The 14,393-nt window shown below is 52.5% G+C and overlaps 5 protein-coding genes across 5 annotated transcripts; 3 read left to right on the forward strand and 2 right to left on the reverse strand.

Annotated features, from left to right (window-relative positions):
• Positions 1-3,875: 3,875 nt before the first annotated feature.
• On the reverse strand, positions 3,876-4,186 carry QC761_0054330 (uncharacterized protein; the record flags this gene model as incomplete). The annotated part of the gene is given in 3 exon segments (XM_062872511.1): positions 3,876-3,992; positions 4,050-4,153; positions 4,165-4,186. 3 exon segments carry the CDS (start codon positions 4,184-4,186, stop codon positions 3,876-3,878), a joined length of 243 nt encoding a protein of 80 aa, XP_062733567.1.
• Positions 4,187-4,367: 181 nt separating this feature from the next.
• On the forward strand, positions 4,368-6,277 carry QC761_306190 (uncharacterized protein). The gene is made up of 2 exons (XM_062877761.1): positions 4,368-4,974; positions 5,043-6,277. Exons 1-2 carry the CDS (start codon positions 4,839-4,841, stop codon positions 5,828-5,830), a joined length of 924 nt encoding a protein of 307 aa, XP_062733568.1. The 5' UTR covers positions 4,368-4,838; the 3' UTR covers positions 5,831-6,277.
• A 1,506-nt stretch (positions 6,278-7,783) lies between these two features.
• Positions 7,784-9,960, forward strand: SIW14 (tyrosine-protein phosphatase siw14). The gene is made up of 3 exons (XM_062877762.1): positions 7,784-9,088; positions 9,151-9,340; positions 9,398-9,960. Exons 1-3 carry the CDS (start codon positions 8,598-8,600, stop codon positions 9,695-9,697), a joined length of 981 nt encoding a protein of 326 aa, XP_062733569.1. The 5' UTR covers positions 7,784-8,597; the 3' UTR covers positions 9,698-9,960.
• Positions 9,961-9,994: 34 nt separating this feature from the next.
• QC761_306220 (uncharacterized protein) lies at positions 9,995-12,950 on the reverse strand. Its single transcript, XM_062877763.1, has 2 exons — positions 10,845-12,950; positions 9,995-10,733 (listed from the first exon to the last, which is right to left on the reverse strand). Exons 1-2 carry the CDS (start codon positions 10,900-10,902, stop codon positions 10,360-10,362), a joined length of 432 nt encoding a protein of 143 aa, XP_062733570.1. The 5' UTR covers positions 10,903-12,950; the 3' UTR covers positions 9,995-10,359.
• Positions 11,501-13,195, forward strand: HLJ1 (Chaperone protein dnaJ). Its single transcript, XM_062877764.1, has 2 exons — positions 11,501-12,349; positions 12,403-13,195. Exons 1-2 carry the CDS (start codon positions 11,788-11,790, stop codon positions 12,948-12,950), a joined length of 1,110 nt encoding a protein of 369 aa, XP_062733571.1. The 5' UTR covers positions 11,501-11,787; the 3' UTR covers positions 12,951-13,195.
• Positions 13,196-14,393: the final 1,198 nt, after the last annotated feature.

The following is a 14,393-nucleotide window of genomic DNA, read 5'->3' on the forward strand; positions in this document are numbered from 1 at the left end:
ACTTCCTTCTTTCCCCACGCAACCCCGTCTACTACACCATCAGCTCTCCTCGATCAAAAAAAAAAAAAAAGGCCATGTGGATTACCGTGTAGGCTTGCATAAAACAATCCAGGTACCGCTCGCCCTCCTGCAGCCTTCCCACAACCCCTTGTCCCCATTCTCTTCTCCCCTCCACCCCGTCCGTCGCCGTCCGTCCCGCCCACACACACCCAACGGAGGTAAAATCTTGGTAATCTCAAGCCTGTACCGTCGATCCCAGATTCGCGAAAGCCGAAAAATGAAACGGCGAATGGCGTGTTCTACCGTCTCCCCTTCCCGTCCGTTGTCGTAGGTTCATCTCCATTCCCATCTCCATGACCCAACCATCCTGTCCAAACCCATTACCAAATCACACCTTTCTCTCATCAACCATTCAAACCCAGCAAGCAAAGCCTGGGGGGAACTTTCACGAAACCCTCAAACCTCGTGTTATCCTCCCTTTTCCCAACGTCGAACAAACCCGCCTCTCCCAATTTCAGCCCACAGTCTCACAACCGCTCCCCACCTAAGTAACTCATCCTCATCACCTACCCAAAGGGCTTCCTCTCACCAAAATCCGTTGTGCACATCACCGCACCTCGGTGTAATAATCCCCCCATTTACCCAACCAACCTGCCCAACCTTTTATTAACCTTTCCATGCACGTACAAGCAAAATTACATCTCCTTCCTCTGCCCTCCAATGAACTCCCCCTCGCACAGGTTTTCCCGCAGTGAGACCATCCCACCCGCACCCAGGGTCAGGTCAGGTCAGGCCAGGTCAGGTCACGGCAACCAGGCAGAGAAAAAAAAAACCTGCCGTGTGTTGATGCAGTACATATGCTGGGGAGGGGTTCCTGCACCCTCGAAATGTTTGCTAAATAGAAACGAAAAGCTCATGCTTTGGCCCTTGGGTCATGTTTGCTACTACAGCTTTCCCCCCTTCCCCACCCCCACGGTTGGGCTCTCGAAGATATTGGGTTTCACCGTCATTTTGGCAAACTCATCAGTTGTTCACTACCCGGTCAACAATGGTGCGTCATCGAGGAGGAGGAGGAGGAGGAGGGGGAGGAGGAGGAGGAGCAAAGCCATGAGGTCATCCCAGTTTCCTCCCAACCACACACACATCCTGTGATCACAGCGGCTGAAAAGCCACCACCGTTTTTGATCCTTCTCGTGGAGTAGGAGGCTGAAAAGATCCTAGGTGTACTGTGGAAACCCCCTCCCCCCCATAGAAGTCCAGAAAATATTCTCGAAATCCAGCCGCAGGAGTTGCAGCTGATGGTTGGCGGCATGAGACAGTTGTATTCCATGCTTCCACCCGAACAACCTGAACAAGTCGAACCAATCCCCCTCTCCCGTACTGCGGCTGATAGAGAAGTAAAAAGACGACTGCCGGAATTGATAAGCCGGTCCTAACATCTCCGAGCAAGTGGTCTGCCTCTCTGGTGACGCGGCCTTCTAGCTACCAACCAGGCACAAAGGTTAGGGGGTTAGAACCGTACATAAAGCGGTGGTCGAATCATCGCATTTTGACAGTCATGCATACGATCCCGGACCTGCATCTTGAAAGAAAGACATCTATTCTTAGCACTCCTGTCTTGCTTCAATCGGGTCGGAAGAAGGCGCGCTTCTCCAGCCCTACTAGAAGCAGCCACTCCCACCCCTTTCTGCACATGGTGAAAAAGCCCAGGTCGGCGACCTGGAAAAAGGTGTCGACGCCACCCGCATTTTCTTCAAGACAAGCCAGCTTCGATCGGCCGCCAAGCCAATAGAACTCGGTTCGACAGAACCTCGTGTCCGAAGTGTGGTGGTGGTGATGAGCGTGCGGGCAGACAGCCCGAAGGGCTGGAAGATTGATGGGCTCGTGGCAGCAAGGTGCTTCTGAAAAGAATCCAATGGCTGGTGGGGGTACCATTCCCTCGTGTTGGGTCGATGGCGTTCAAAGGTGTGCCGATTGCTCCCGTGTTTGAGCTCCTATCGAGCCAGCCTCAACGGTGATATTGCGACGTTGACGGCATCGACATGTTGGGGACCCCAGTATACTCAACAGTCTTTTCAGCTTCATCTTATTCTAACGTCGGTGCAGCTTTCTGTTTTAAAAGCCTCGCCATTCATGATTCCATGCACATAAGCCTCGCCGATGAATTCAGCCGTTCCGTCACTGCGTGGTCGAAGAACCACAAGCACCCTACCACCGCTCAGAATGTAAACTTGATCATTCGGTTCTGTGTTTCAAGGAAGCAGACAGAGATATCCTTGAACTGTGGCTCTCATCCTCCGCTCTCTCACTTGCGATAAGTACGGAACGAAGAACCCGTAGCTTTGCCGCCTCTTCCTGGTATACTCAAGCAAGCTTACCGTCTTGAACAGTTTATCTGCCTTCTTGTCTGCCTTCATGGCCATAAGCCTCCTGATCGTTGATAGAGCAGGAAGCCACTCATGAAAGCCACTTTCCGTCTCCTCTCTTCCACCGGGCATAAGTGTGCCGGTGCACAATGTCTGGCAGAATATTGACATGGTATCTCCTGAGATGGGGTCAGGATTGTTGGATGGAGCTCCTTTGAAAAGCTCTCCCATTCAACATAGACGGCCAAAAAGGGGATACTCGCAACCAAGGTCTTCCAAGAAATGCCGAACAACCCCACCATGGACTCCTTGAATCCCGAAGTCTCTCCTGCCTCTTCCACTGTGTAAGGTACACCTTCGACAATGTCGAATTGGCGCTGTATGGGGGCCAGATGACCAACAATGTCGATCACATGTCCTTGAGCACGCCAAGATACAGGCGGTGACCCCTTCGAAGCATGTGTACTCCGAGGTTGTTCAAGTGCGTCGTATACCAGAGGGTAAGCGATCGCGAATTGTACGCTCCAGTCTGGAACCCATGAGGGACCCCTGGGTGCTGTTGGCGTCTCAACTCGGATGCAAAAACCCAAGATATCAAAATTCCCAGAAACAGTAATGATTCGAATAGCAGCATCCCGACATACCTGGGCGGCAGTAGACCGGTAGTCCGGTGCGACCCCGGCATCTTTCAACCGAACCTCAAGAAAAGCCCAAGACACCAAATATCTTGTCTCGAAGGTCGGAAGCGTCACGCGCCCTTGTATGGATTAAATACCCGAGAAGCTCATCGGCAAGGGTTTGAGCTTGGTGTTGTTGTCAAGTCCCGAATCCGTCGGACGTCCTCAAACACTGCCGTAACATGCGGGATACCAACCCCGAGTACATTGACGGTCCAGGCTGTCAGATTCAGGTCCAAGCCATGCTGAATGGCGTCACGGAAAAATCCCACTCCATCTGATGCGGCCCATTTACCATTAGAGCTCGTTTGGCGACAATGATTTCCTGAGCAGGTTATACTCCCTTCCACCACTTGTTCTCAAAGACGGCATCCTCCACATTCATATCAGCCCTCAGCTTCTTGTAGATCTCGCCTTGGTGTGGCTCGACTTTCTTGCCCAACTTCTTCATCTCGACCGCCTCCTCTCCGAGCATCTTAAGAACAGCAAAAGCTTTCTTTGTGTCTCTCTGGGGAACATCTTTCGATTTTGACACATGTGCCTTGCCGAGCCGGACGGCGCATCGTGATGCACTGCGATATATCTGGCCCATCATGTTGATCCAGGCTTCTCGTCGTATTCCTGCTGATTAATACAAATTGCATCAACCCAAAGTACTCTGGGACGGCCAAGCAGCCTCAGGTTCAACAGGCGCTTCTAAGGTCCAGGCCAATCTGCAGAGTGTCGCCGTTTACCTGGATAGGGGTCGTCGGCGAGGCATCGCCCCACACGTAGGAGAGGGCTTCATAACGGTCAACCGCGGGCGGCTAACTCGGTGACATACAGCTCGCATTCAATATCTTGTTGACGGGATCCTGGCAACAGACGAAGAAGCCTGATGCTGGTCGTCGAGTCTGACAAACGGCGTGTATTGATGAGGTTCCGTTACCGCCACATTCTCTTCGCGATCCTGGATCGCAGTCAGTACAACGGATAGCGATTATGAACTCTAAATGGACAGACGAACTGCGATAGGTTCTTCCTCAGACACGTGTTTATCCACTGGCACTCTCGCGTAATATTCTTCGTAGTAGGCTTCCGATAAGATGGGCTTCACCGTGCCTTGAGGCCCTGCCAAGCACCGGCGATTGTGTATCTGGACATGACGAAAGATGAGAGATAGCGTGAGAAGAACAATGGAGATGGGACTGAAAGAGCGGATTGATAAGGTTTGAGACAGGTGCAACTTCCAATTGGGCTGGCCTAATTGGTGACTGCTGCCTAAGTATATCGATGCTTGAAGGAAGGCGCAAGCAGGAGGCACTGCCCAACAACTGCTCATGAAGAAGGCGCGATGCTGCATGTGTATCACCGACACACCATCGGGTGACGACACTTGAATAACCATTTTTACAAGGCGAGTTGGACTCTCGATGCAGTCGTAAACCAAAGTCTTTTGTCTTCAATTTTGCGCAATGCCATCGTGAACCGCCCCAATGTCATAACCTCCAAACATGGCCATGCTCCCATGGTCTCGCCAACAACATCAACAAAGAATTGGAGTCGTCAACGAAAGTCCATTTGGCAATGGAGATGAAGACGGAATTGGTTATCCCAACCGAGACATTGACGTCGGATGCTCCGTTGGCCTCGGCTCGGCCCCACCTAACCGCATCCCCGCCTTTCACACCGAGCATTACCGTCTTACATGCTCAACCGTCCATCTCATTAAAAGGTCCTCTCAATCTTCTTGAATTGATGAGAAGTTCACCCTGTAATTCCTCACGTCCCAAGTAGTAGTTAGTCTTCCATCACAATGTCAGACCAAGCCAAACGCCGCCTCGAGGCCACGGCCAACCACCTCTCCGGCAGCTCCAGCCTCGCCCCCATCATCAAAGTAGCCCCTGAATCCACCACCCCCCGAGCCGCCGGCAAGGTGGTCATCATCACTGGTAAGTTCATATATCATACCCTTCACCTATACTCAAACACATCAACATAGGGCTAACAAACTTCCCAGGCGCCAACTCCCTCCTCGGCATCGGCCGCGCCTCAGCCCACCAATTCGCCCAAAACGGCGCCCGCGCAGTCTACATCTGCGACTTTGACCCCTCCAACCTCGCCGCCCACAAAGCAGAGCTCACAACCCTCTACCCCTCAGTCGACGTCCACACCCGCCAATTCGACGCCGCCCACGAGCCCTCTGTCGTCGAAGTCATCAACCACGCCATGACCACCTACGGCAGGCTAGACGTCTTCTTCGCCAACGCCGGCACCATCGGCCCCAACGCCCTCTTCACCGACGTCGACCCATCCGGCTTCATGGAAACGATGCGCGTCAACTCTCTGTCTGTCTTTTTGGCAGCCAAGCACGCCGCCCCGGCGATGCAAAAGACCAGCCCAGGTAAAAAGGATCCGGGGGGGAGTATTATTGCTACTGCGTCGGTGGCGGGGTTGAGGAGTAATGCTGGTGATACGAGCTACTCGGCTTCAAAGGCGGCGGTGGTGTCAATGGCGCAGACGATTTCTTATCAGCTGGCGGGGACGGGGGTGAGGATTAATGCGCTGTGTCCGGGGCTGATCGAGACGGGGATGACGGCGCCTGTGTTTGAGATGGCAAGGCAGAGGGGGACGCAGAAGAAGATTGGGCAGCTGAATCCCCTCAAGAGGGGGGGACACGCGGATGAGATTGCGAGGGTGGCGTTGTTTTTAGGGAGTGATGAGAGTAGTTATGTGAATGGGCAGGCGTGGGCGGTGGATGGGGGGTTGAGTGCTGGGCATCCTTTTGTGCCGGGGAGATTGGGTTGATGTGTGAGATTGGTAGTGGTGAGCATGTGGGTTGACCGAGTCGTGATTATGTGGTTAATGAACATGGAGGGATGATGAGAGATCTGGTAACATCGTGAGTGAGATGAGGTCGACGAAAATGGACTTTTTACCGGGATTACGGACGAACAGGATATCGAGGTCGACTGTAAACTCGTAGAAGTCTTGAATAAATGCATCTATTTGTTTCACCACAGAGGAATATCTCTTTAATTGTCCCATATCGGTTCTCAGATGTGGTAAGAAGTGTGCGATCGGTGACAGCCAAGTATCACGTGCGCAACACGTGACCGGACACAACAGGGCGCAGGCCTTGAGGAATGGTTCGCGGGTACCAAAAGCGGTTAGTCAGAGGCAAGAACTGGCTTCGCTCGAAACCATCCCCTATTTTGCTCGGTGTTATTGATTCCAGGCTTCATTTTGGTGTGATCACGAGAGCAGTCCCCCCCCCCAAGCTTCCTCAGATTGGTTCATTTGGCGAAACCAGCTGCGAACTGCGGCGTGGGATTTGGCTGTTTTGTTGGTTTCGAAAGCGGGCGGTTGACATCCCGGGTGGCCCAGCGTGGGATGTGCATGCAAACTGGGGTGCATTAGGGGCTTGCATTGCCGAGTTTGACGTCCACCACAACACAATCCCACCGTCAAGCCTCGCTTTTTTAACTGGTAAACGCGCGAGCGTGGAAATATAGTGTACTGCGTCAGTTCAGTCTCTTGATTTTTTGTTCTCTTGTTCAGGAAGTGGAAATAGCGTTAAGAAACTGTGTTGACTTTCTACCAATCACAGTGAAACACAAGTTTGATTTGCGTGGGGTGTTTTCTCAGGGTTCTCTTTGATGAGTGCACGGACACACCCTTGACCCCAGAAAATACAATTAGCTGGAGGGGCCTATGACGTATTTTGTGCCAGGCCGACGCGGAATCCAGGCCGCGACATAGCTCTTACACGCGAGAGCTTTCCAATTCCATCTTCTCGCTTCGCAGTGTCCTTTGTCCCGAAGAGACGGGTTGAGTTTGGGAGAGAAGGTGGAGGGGGGGGGGATTGGAAATATCTGCGGTATTAAGAGCAGTGCAGTGTTCTTATTCATGATGTAGAAATCGTATGTTTCTTTATGGGCAGGTCTACCAATGAACTGGATTTTTCCCATCTCTTGAGAGACTTGGCTGCATAGACAGAAAAGACTCGACGATTTGGGGGATGGATAATGTTTCACCCAAATCGGATCCATCCGGGTAGCGAGTCTAGATCGTATTTTGATTGACCGCCTCGCTTCTGAGGGAAGAAGTGTACCGTGTGAGCATGCAGCGATCTGGCATCTCCTCCGCGCGTTCGCTCGGTCACAGATGAGGCGGGTACACTACGCTACTAGATCAGGCGTCAACAAACTGATCATCCACTTGTCAACGTGGCTTTCGAGCAGCCACATGAAGCGCATGGAAAAGTCCCAAGTGATGAAAAGAAAAGAATAACATGGCGACTTTTGTGCTATGCTGTGCGCTATGCACGCGACTCGCCAAGAAGCGGAGAACCTAGAGTTCGTGTGGGGGAAACGAGACGACAGCATTGTTGCTAACCGTATCCCTTGCCCGCAGCCTGGGGTTGTATTCTGTGATGTGTAATCAAGGGAAATATCACCAATCTCAAGGGGAAGGGGTACGACCTGGGGGAATTGCATGGCGTACGCTGACGGCGCTGTGGGAGGGGAAAGATGTCATTGTGCAAAGGTAGGAACTTGAGTTTGCTACCTCTGTTCTCAATGTTTAACCCCGACGTAGCTCCGTACAGGTACAAACTCGGTGTAACGGACAGGGATTTAGAGTGCCTCGACGAGGCTTTCACTGCAGGGACTCTTCCAGCTCTTTTTGGCTGGTGGTGGCGAGGAAACGTCGACTTTTTCGTCAGAGAGAGTAGCAGAGAGAGGAGAGAAGAGCGAAGAGAAAGGAGAAGGGGAGAGAATTCCAGATCAAGAAAAAGACAGACTTTGTCTTTCTCCGTGACCCTAACCCAGTTTGAGCTCCCGTCGTCCCGCGGCTGGACAGCTGGACGCTTCGCGCAGTGGCATGTCCGTTCATTGACACTGTGCAGCCACCACCACCCCACCGTCTTTGGTGGAGCGCCCACTCATCAACCACAACCAGGACCCCATCCCCATACCCGCACACTCACACGTCTGACTTTCTTTCACTGTTTTACCTTCGACAGCCCACAAACCAAATCGCTTCGAGCTGCCAGAGCACAGCACAGCACCCTCTCGCCCTGCATTTTGCTTTGCGACAGGCAAGGCCCCCCTTTTCCATTCTCCGTTCTTTTAATCCCAAAGAACCTTCTCAATTCTCTCTGTCAAGATGGGGAAACCGTAATCACCAGCAACGCCCTCCACTCAGAGGTGCCTAGGATCTTTTTCTGATCCTGCCCACCGAGCCATCCACTCTTATTACCCAACCATCCCGCTCTAACTCGCGACTCCCGGTCCCCGACTCACGGAATCACTTCCACTTCGTCCTCCTAAAAACTCAAAAAGCAAAAAGAGTCCCGGCCTTCTTGACCGACCCGACCACCTTGGCCGACGATCCACCTCTCGCCTGCATTGTTCACGGCTTCCTCCGACCGTCCCGTGAGACCACACCCCGGCGACCGCCATCCACTGCTCCACCGCCCACTTCCTGGTCTGATCGGATCCGACATTTCCCAATCTGCCCCATAACGACTACCCAACCTTGGCTTCACCCATTCTACCAGTTACCTCCTGTCATGGGTGCTGGCACTGCCATAAAAACGACTCTCGGTCTCTTCGCCATGTCTGAAGGAGGGAAAGTTGTCATGTCCAAGAGGAGTGCTCGACCATACATCGAAGAAGACGAAATGGAGAAACAAACACTGGAATATCAGGCCAACGGGGACGAGAGAAGAAGCACGGCGTCGACATCTACCACCTACAGCAGTCAAACCAGCCTCGAGTCATCGCCATCAGTCCATGCCGCCGACCCGGAGAGAGATGTGGAACAGCTTCAGCTCTCAAGTCAGAAACACCGCACATCCACCACCGGACCCCGCGATGCCTTTCACCCGCCAAATAACGACCTCGAGTCTGGCTCAATATCAGCTCTTGAGCTGGACAGGATACTTCCAACCGAGGGCCGGCCCTCCAATTTTGGTGTTGTTGTTCCAGGCGTCTACAGAAGCAGTTTTCCACAGTCGGAGGACTACGGCTTTATCGAGGGCTTGAAGTTGAAGACAATTGTGTAGGCACCACCCACTCTGCTCTTCCATTTTACAAGGAAGCTGTTACTAACATGAAACGCAGCACCCTTGTACAAAAAGAGTTCCCACAAGGCTATGACAAGTTCATTGAGAGGAATGGCATCAACCACTGCGTCTTTGACATGAAGGGCACCAAGAAGCAGGCCATCCCGATTGCCACCATGAGGTCAATTCTCCGACTGGTTCTGGACCGCAGGAATCACCCATTGCTGATTCACTGCAATCACGGCAAGGTATGATTTGAGTCGGATTTTGCATTATTACGAAGCAGTTCTCTGACAGTATGACAGCATCGCACTGGGTGTGTCGTTGGTGTGGTGCGCAAACTCTCTGGCTGGGAGCTTGGCAACGTGCTTAGCGAGTACAAGAAGTACGCCGAGCCGAAGGTCCGAGACTGTGACGTAAATTACATCACCGGCTTTGAGCCGGCCGACATTTCGAATCTTTTTCGAGAGGTGACCTTACCATTTCGAACCCGGAACTTCCTCCGAGCCACCTTCTTCGCCCTCATCATGACCGTCATATGGCTATTTTCAGGCACCAAGCTAATATCAGCGGCGCCTCAGCGAGGCAAATTGTTGGAAGAGTAGTGCAATGGCACAGCTTAGGGTAGATTGGGACAAGAGGAGAAATCGGCAGGGATCGTGGGACGAGTCACCATGGGTGAGGCTGTCTGATATCATTGCATTCACACAACCCCCTTACCTTTGATATACTGCATCGGTAATTTTGGGACGGATGGCATAGTGGCATAGAAACCCCTCAAGACTCGTTGGGACAAGGGAGCGGAGACTGATCAAGTGCTGAAGTGGTCTCCCTGGCGTTTTTTTTTAGTTATTTTTTTATTGGCGGCTAGCATCTTTTTTATTCCCTAGTAGCCTCCTTTTTGTTTTCTTTTGTCTCTCTGGGTACATTTTTTGGGTCTTTTTTTGAGTGAGAACCCGTTTATTGAGGGGGACTATGCTACACTAGTTGTATAGTATATTTTATATGTACAAGACAGAGACATGGGGGTGATATTACTCGCCCCCGGGTATGTCCATGCTGAGGTTTTTGGCTAGGTGTGGCTGCCGTGCTTCTTTTGCCGGGCAACTGGTGGGAGAAGCGTCGATAGAAACTATGCAAATTTTGAGAAGACAAACAACCAGCATTGTGTCATTCCATCCTTGAACTCGCATGCCATATCGTCGAAATTCTATTCCCATTCCCCCCCTTTTTCAGTCTTTTTATCTCCAGTTTTGAGTAGCAAGTTTTAATCATCATACACCCCCCACCTGTTTACTTCCCTCCTCTCTTCTTCTTCTGCCTTGCGGTCGCCGGTAGCGTAGACGTAGGCTCCGCAGACGGTGTTGATGGCGCCGATTCCCATTGCGAGTCCGCGGACGCCGCCGCGGAGGGACATGAACTTTTGGCGGACGCCGCCCGGGGGTGAGCGGCGGGAGGCGAGGAGGACGTAGATGCCTGACCAGGCTGCGTTTGTGCCGGCGCCGTCGACTTTGAAGCCGGCGAGGGTGAGGTAGGAGGAGAAGGCGAGGAGGGGGGAGAAGAGGAAGGGGAGGGGTTGAAAAGGGCGGAGGTGGAGGGCTAGGGCTAGGGAGGAGAGGGTCATTGGGGGGATGGAGGATGCTGGGTGTGTATTAGTATCAAGATGGTGAGTAAGGAGGGGGAAGAAAGAGAAGGGGAGGAGGGTGGGCCAGATAGGGGATGTGTGAGAGTGGTGTTTAGGAGTTGACTTACTGCCCCAGGCGCGGATGGTGTCACGGAAGGTGACTTTGTCTTGGTTTGTTGAAGCCATTCTGAGCACTGGTATTTGGTCGACGGTTTCAAGACGGGTATCTGAGTATTCGATTGAATAGAGAGCTTCAGTGCGGTCGTAAGTCTCCAATATCTCGTCGTCTCATCTCCACATGTTGTCGCTCACTTCACTCGCTTCACTGTTCACTCACTCACTCATACAAATCCATAATGAACTTTTCCCCCACAAACCAGTGACGTCGTTTGGTTGGTTCTGCCGCTGCGACAGGGCAAGTGAGATGACTAAGCAACCGATACAGCGCCCCCTGCCGGGAAAAAAACGTCACGCACGGGCCAACGGGTTGTTGTCCCTGGCACCTGGAGAATCAGATGGTTCTGGAACAGCAGCAGGAGGAAGAGTTCACTCACCAGTGTCACAGGTGTGTGCTGGATTCACAATGGAAAATAGATGTCTGAATTGAACTATATTCAACAAATCTATCGTCTTATTTTTTCTGGCTTCCGCGTTTCATTTCAACTTCTGGAAGGACGTTGTTCGTGGGGGTGATATAGAAAAGCGAGTGTGGGGGCGCTACAGTCAGTGTGCGGCGGTCTCCAAAAAAGCCACGCTTTTCAGTGTGTCCTCCTGTCGTTGTCTTGTCACCAGTGGTGTTTCGCTTGCGTTCGACTCTGCAAGATCCAACCGCAATCCAACTTTTTTACGACCTCTCTTTTCGCAAAGGCAGTTCTTGTTGCTTTTTATCATCGCTGTCCCAATCTCAGAAGAGAGAATTCTTGCTGCGACAGATAAACCTGATTCCACCAACTGGTCTTGCGACTCCCCCCGTCTCCGACAACCGATAGATATCTAACTCCAACATCACCCCCTTTACTACACCACCACCGCCACCACCACTTCAACACCACCGCAGTCCCAAGGGCAACCATGCCCGAAGCCAAAACCTCCGGCGCTTCCGCCAGCGACGCCACCGCCCGCTCCCGCACAGCAGCCGGCACCTCCTCCACCCACAACGGCCACAACCAAGGCTCCCAATCGCGCACCTACACCCCCGACCAAAAAGCTGCCGTCCTCCGCATCCGCCGCTGCTCCCCCACCGCCTTCTACGAGATCCTCGACATCCAAAAAACATGCACCGACTCCGAGGTGAAAAAGGCATACCGCAAGCTCTCCCTCCTGACACACCCCGACAAAAACGGGCACGAGCACGCGGACGAGGCGTTCAAGATGGTCGCAAGAGCGTTCAGTGTCTTGGGGGATAAGGAAAAGAGGGATAAATTTGATCGGTTTGGGACTGATCCCGATAGTAGATTCGAGTCGGCCAGGGCAGCGGCGAGGGAGGGAGGAGGGATGGGTGGGTTTGGGGGGCGGCCAAGGGGGGGAGGTTTCGGGGGTTGGGAGGAGGAAATTAGTCCTGAAGAAATGTTTGCTAGGTTTTTTGGGGGTGGTGGCGGGGGGATGGGTGGTGGGTTTGGGGGGCCTTTTGGGGGTGAGTACTTCTGGGAGGGAGATGAAAAGAAATGGATGCTGACAAGTGAACAGGTATGGACGGCGGACAATTCTTCTTCAACCTCGGCGGCATGGGCGGGCCAGGGATAAGAGTCCACCAATTCGGCGGCGGCAGACCAAGAGCAAGGCCTAGAAACCCCGGGCAGGAGGAACCACCGGCCAGCATGCTCGGGACGATACTGGGACTTTTACCCATCATCATCTTATTCATCTTTCCGATCATTTCGTCTATTTTCTCCGGGTTGACGACCATCACGACGCCGGCGACGCCGAGCATGGTGTTTGACCATCCGTATGCGTCGTATACTGTCGAGAGGATGATGCCAAACTACAAGACAAAGTACTACCTCAACAAGGCCGACATCAAGTCTTACACCCCGGCCAAGTTCAATTGGTTGGATAGGCAGGCCGAGGTGGTGTTTGTGCAGCAGCTGAGGATCGAGTGTGAGAAGGAGATGCAGAGGAAGCAGGAGCTGAAGGACCAGGCGACGGGGTGGTTTTCTTACAACAAGGACAAGATGGAGTTGGCTAATAACTTTCCCATGCCGCAGTGTAGGAGGCTGAATTCGTTGAACAAGTAGTTTGAGGTGACGGGGGAAGGTATTGGTTGCTGTTGTTTTTTTGCATGAGATAAATACTTAGATAATGGTAGTGGTGTTTGGAGTGAGGGGGAGGGTGGAAGCGTTGGAAAGCTAGGTAGCTTGTGATGCCGCTGCTGCCACTCGCTTGTAATGAGATTATGAAGATGTGTACGATGAGGTGTGTGTATAAACGAGTGATCTAACCTGGTGCTATATACACAATCGATGGTGTTCCCGAACTTTGCTGAGTTGATCATAGTTTCGCTCTCTTCTGTCCAACCTTTTTATATCCATCTTATTTTGGATTGTAGATAAGTTATCCATGATTTGGTATGTATTCTCTCTTAAAAACACATCCCAATCATGGATAACTTATCTACAATCCCAAAAGAAAAGAGATCCGATCCCTCCCATCTCTCACTCGATATCAAACCCACTCGACCCTCTCTATCCTTCCGAATCTTGTCATCCGCAGCCTGCACGAACCCAAGCAGCGTCACCTTTTGTCGACAATAAGGACAATCCCTCGCAAAATGGAGAGTCGGTCCCATACCATTCCCGCTCATACTATCCAACCCCAGCCACGGCCGCACACATGAGAGGTGGAACCGATGGCGACAGGGCAACTCAAACACCCCGTCGAAGCTCTGCTCAAACAGGTCTTCCATGAAAATCGGGCAGATGTGCTTCTCCTCCTGCTCCTCGTCTTTTTGCCGCCCTTTCTTCTCCTGCCCCTTTTCATGCTGTCCCTTCTCCTGCTGTCCCTACTCCTGCTGTCCCTCCTCCTGCTGTGCCCCCTCCTCCTCTTCCTCCTCCTCCTACTCCTCATCCCCCATCCCCTCTCCCCTCTCACAACCCCTCCCGCTCGGAGCCACAGAGTTAAACCTCTCAAAAACCAACTCACCACGCTTACAAGCCCCCCCCCCCCTCCCCTTGGCCGTCGTGTGCCTCCTAATCGCCGCAACACCAACCATCCAGAAAAAGGCCGGTCGATCAAAAGCTTTTGGTGTGTAACCGTTTGCTCGACCCTATACTTGGTGGAAGGTGATGAGAAAGGGGTGACGCTCGCTTCGGCGCATGCAACACAGCCCCGGAGGTCATCATCAATCTCAACAAAATCTCTCAACGTGGTTTCAGGAGGTGTAAACAAAGAGCCGCATCTCCACAGCAACCACAAGCTTTTGAGTAGATGTGACGGAAGTCAACCTCGACTTATCTCGGATTCAAACGACCTCCGCGGGCCTGTGGCTCAAGGGCAGCCACAGGGCCGGCCCACTTACCTGTTGAGAAAACCACCTTTGAAGGTCGAGATTCCTCCCACTGAATAGGTGGAGCCCACCAGCCACAGCCACACACAGGCTTTGCCAGGCGCCTGGTCTGAAAGTGAGACAAACCTCGACGAAGACATTGCAATCCCCACAGTCGCTCATCATATAGTAACAA

The sequence above is a fragment of the Podospora bellae-mahoneyi genome, chromosome 3 (genome assembly GCF_035222275.1).
Source record: "Podospora bellae-mahoneyi strain CBS 112042 chromosome 3, whole genome shotgun sequence".
Classification (NCBI taxonomy): Eukaryota; Fungi; Ascomycota; class Sordariomycetes; order Sordariales; family Podosporaceae; genus Podospora; species Podospora bellae-mahoneyi.

Excerpts from the sequence above, each read along its gene's own strand:
- QC761_306190 (XM_062877761.1), top strand. The coding sequence starts at position 4,839 with ATGTCAGACCAAGCCAAACGCCGCCTCGAGGCCACGGCCAACCACCTC. Across the intron at positions 4,975-5,042 it reads CAAGGTGGTCATCATCACTG|GCGCCAACTCCCTCCTCGGC; the intron begins GTAAGTTCATAT and ends CAAACTTCCCAG.
- SIW14 (XM_062877762.1), top strand. The coding sequence starts at position 8,598 with ATGGGTGCTGGCACTGCCATAAAAACGACTCTCGGTCTCTTCGCCATG. Across the intron at positions 9,089-9,150 it reads TTGAAGTTGAAGACAATTGT|CACCCTTGTACAAAAAGAGT; the intron begins GTAGGCACCACC and ends CATGAAACGCAG. Across the intron at positions 9,341-9,397 it reads TTCACTGCAATCACGGCAAG|CATCGCACTGGGTGTGTCGT; the intron begins GTATGATTTGAG and ends ACAGTATGACAG.
- QC761_306220 (XM_062877763.1), bottom strand. The coding sequence starts at position 10,902 with ATGGCTTCAACAAACCAAGACAAAGTCACCTTCCGTGACACCATCCGC. Across the intron at positions 10,734-10,844 it reads CACCATCCGCGCCTGGGGCA|CATCCTCCATCCCCCCAATG; the intron begins GTAAGTCAACTC and ends ATACACACCCAG.
- HLJ1 (XM_062877764.1), top strand. The coding sequence starts at position 11,788 with ATGCCCGAAGCCAAAACCTCCGGCGCTTCCGCCAGCGACGCCACCGCC. Across the intron at positions 12,350-12,402 it reads GTTTGGGGGGCCTTTTGGGG|GTATGGACGGCGGACAATTC; the intron begins GTGAGTACTTCT and ends ACAAGTGAACAG.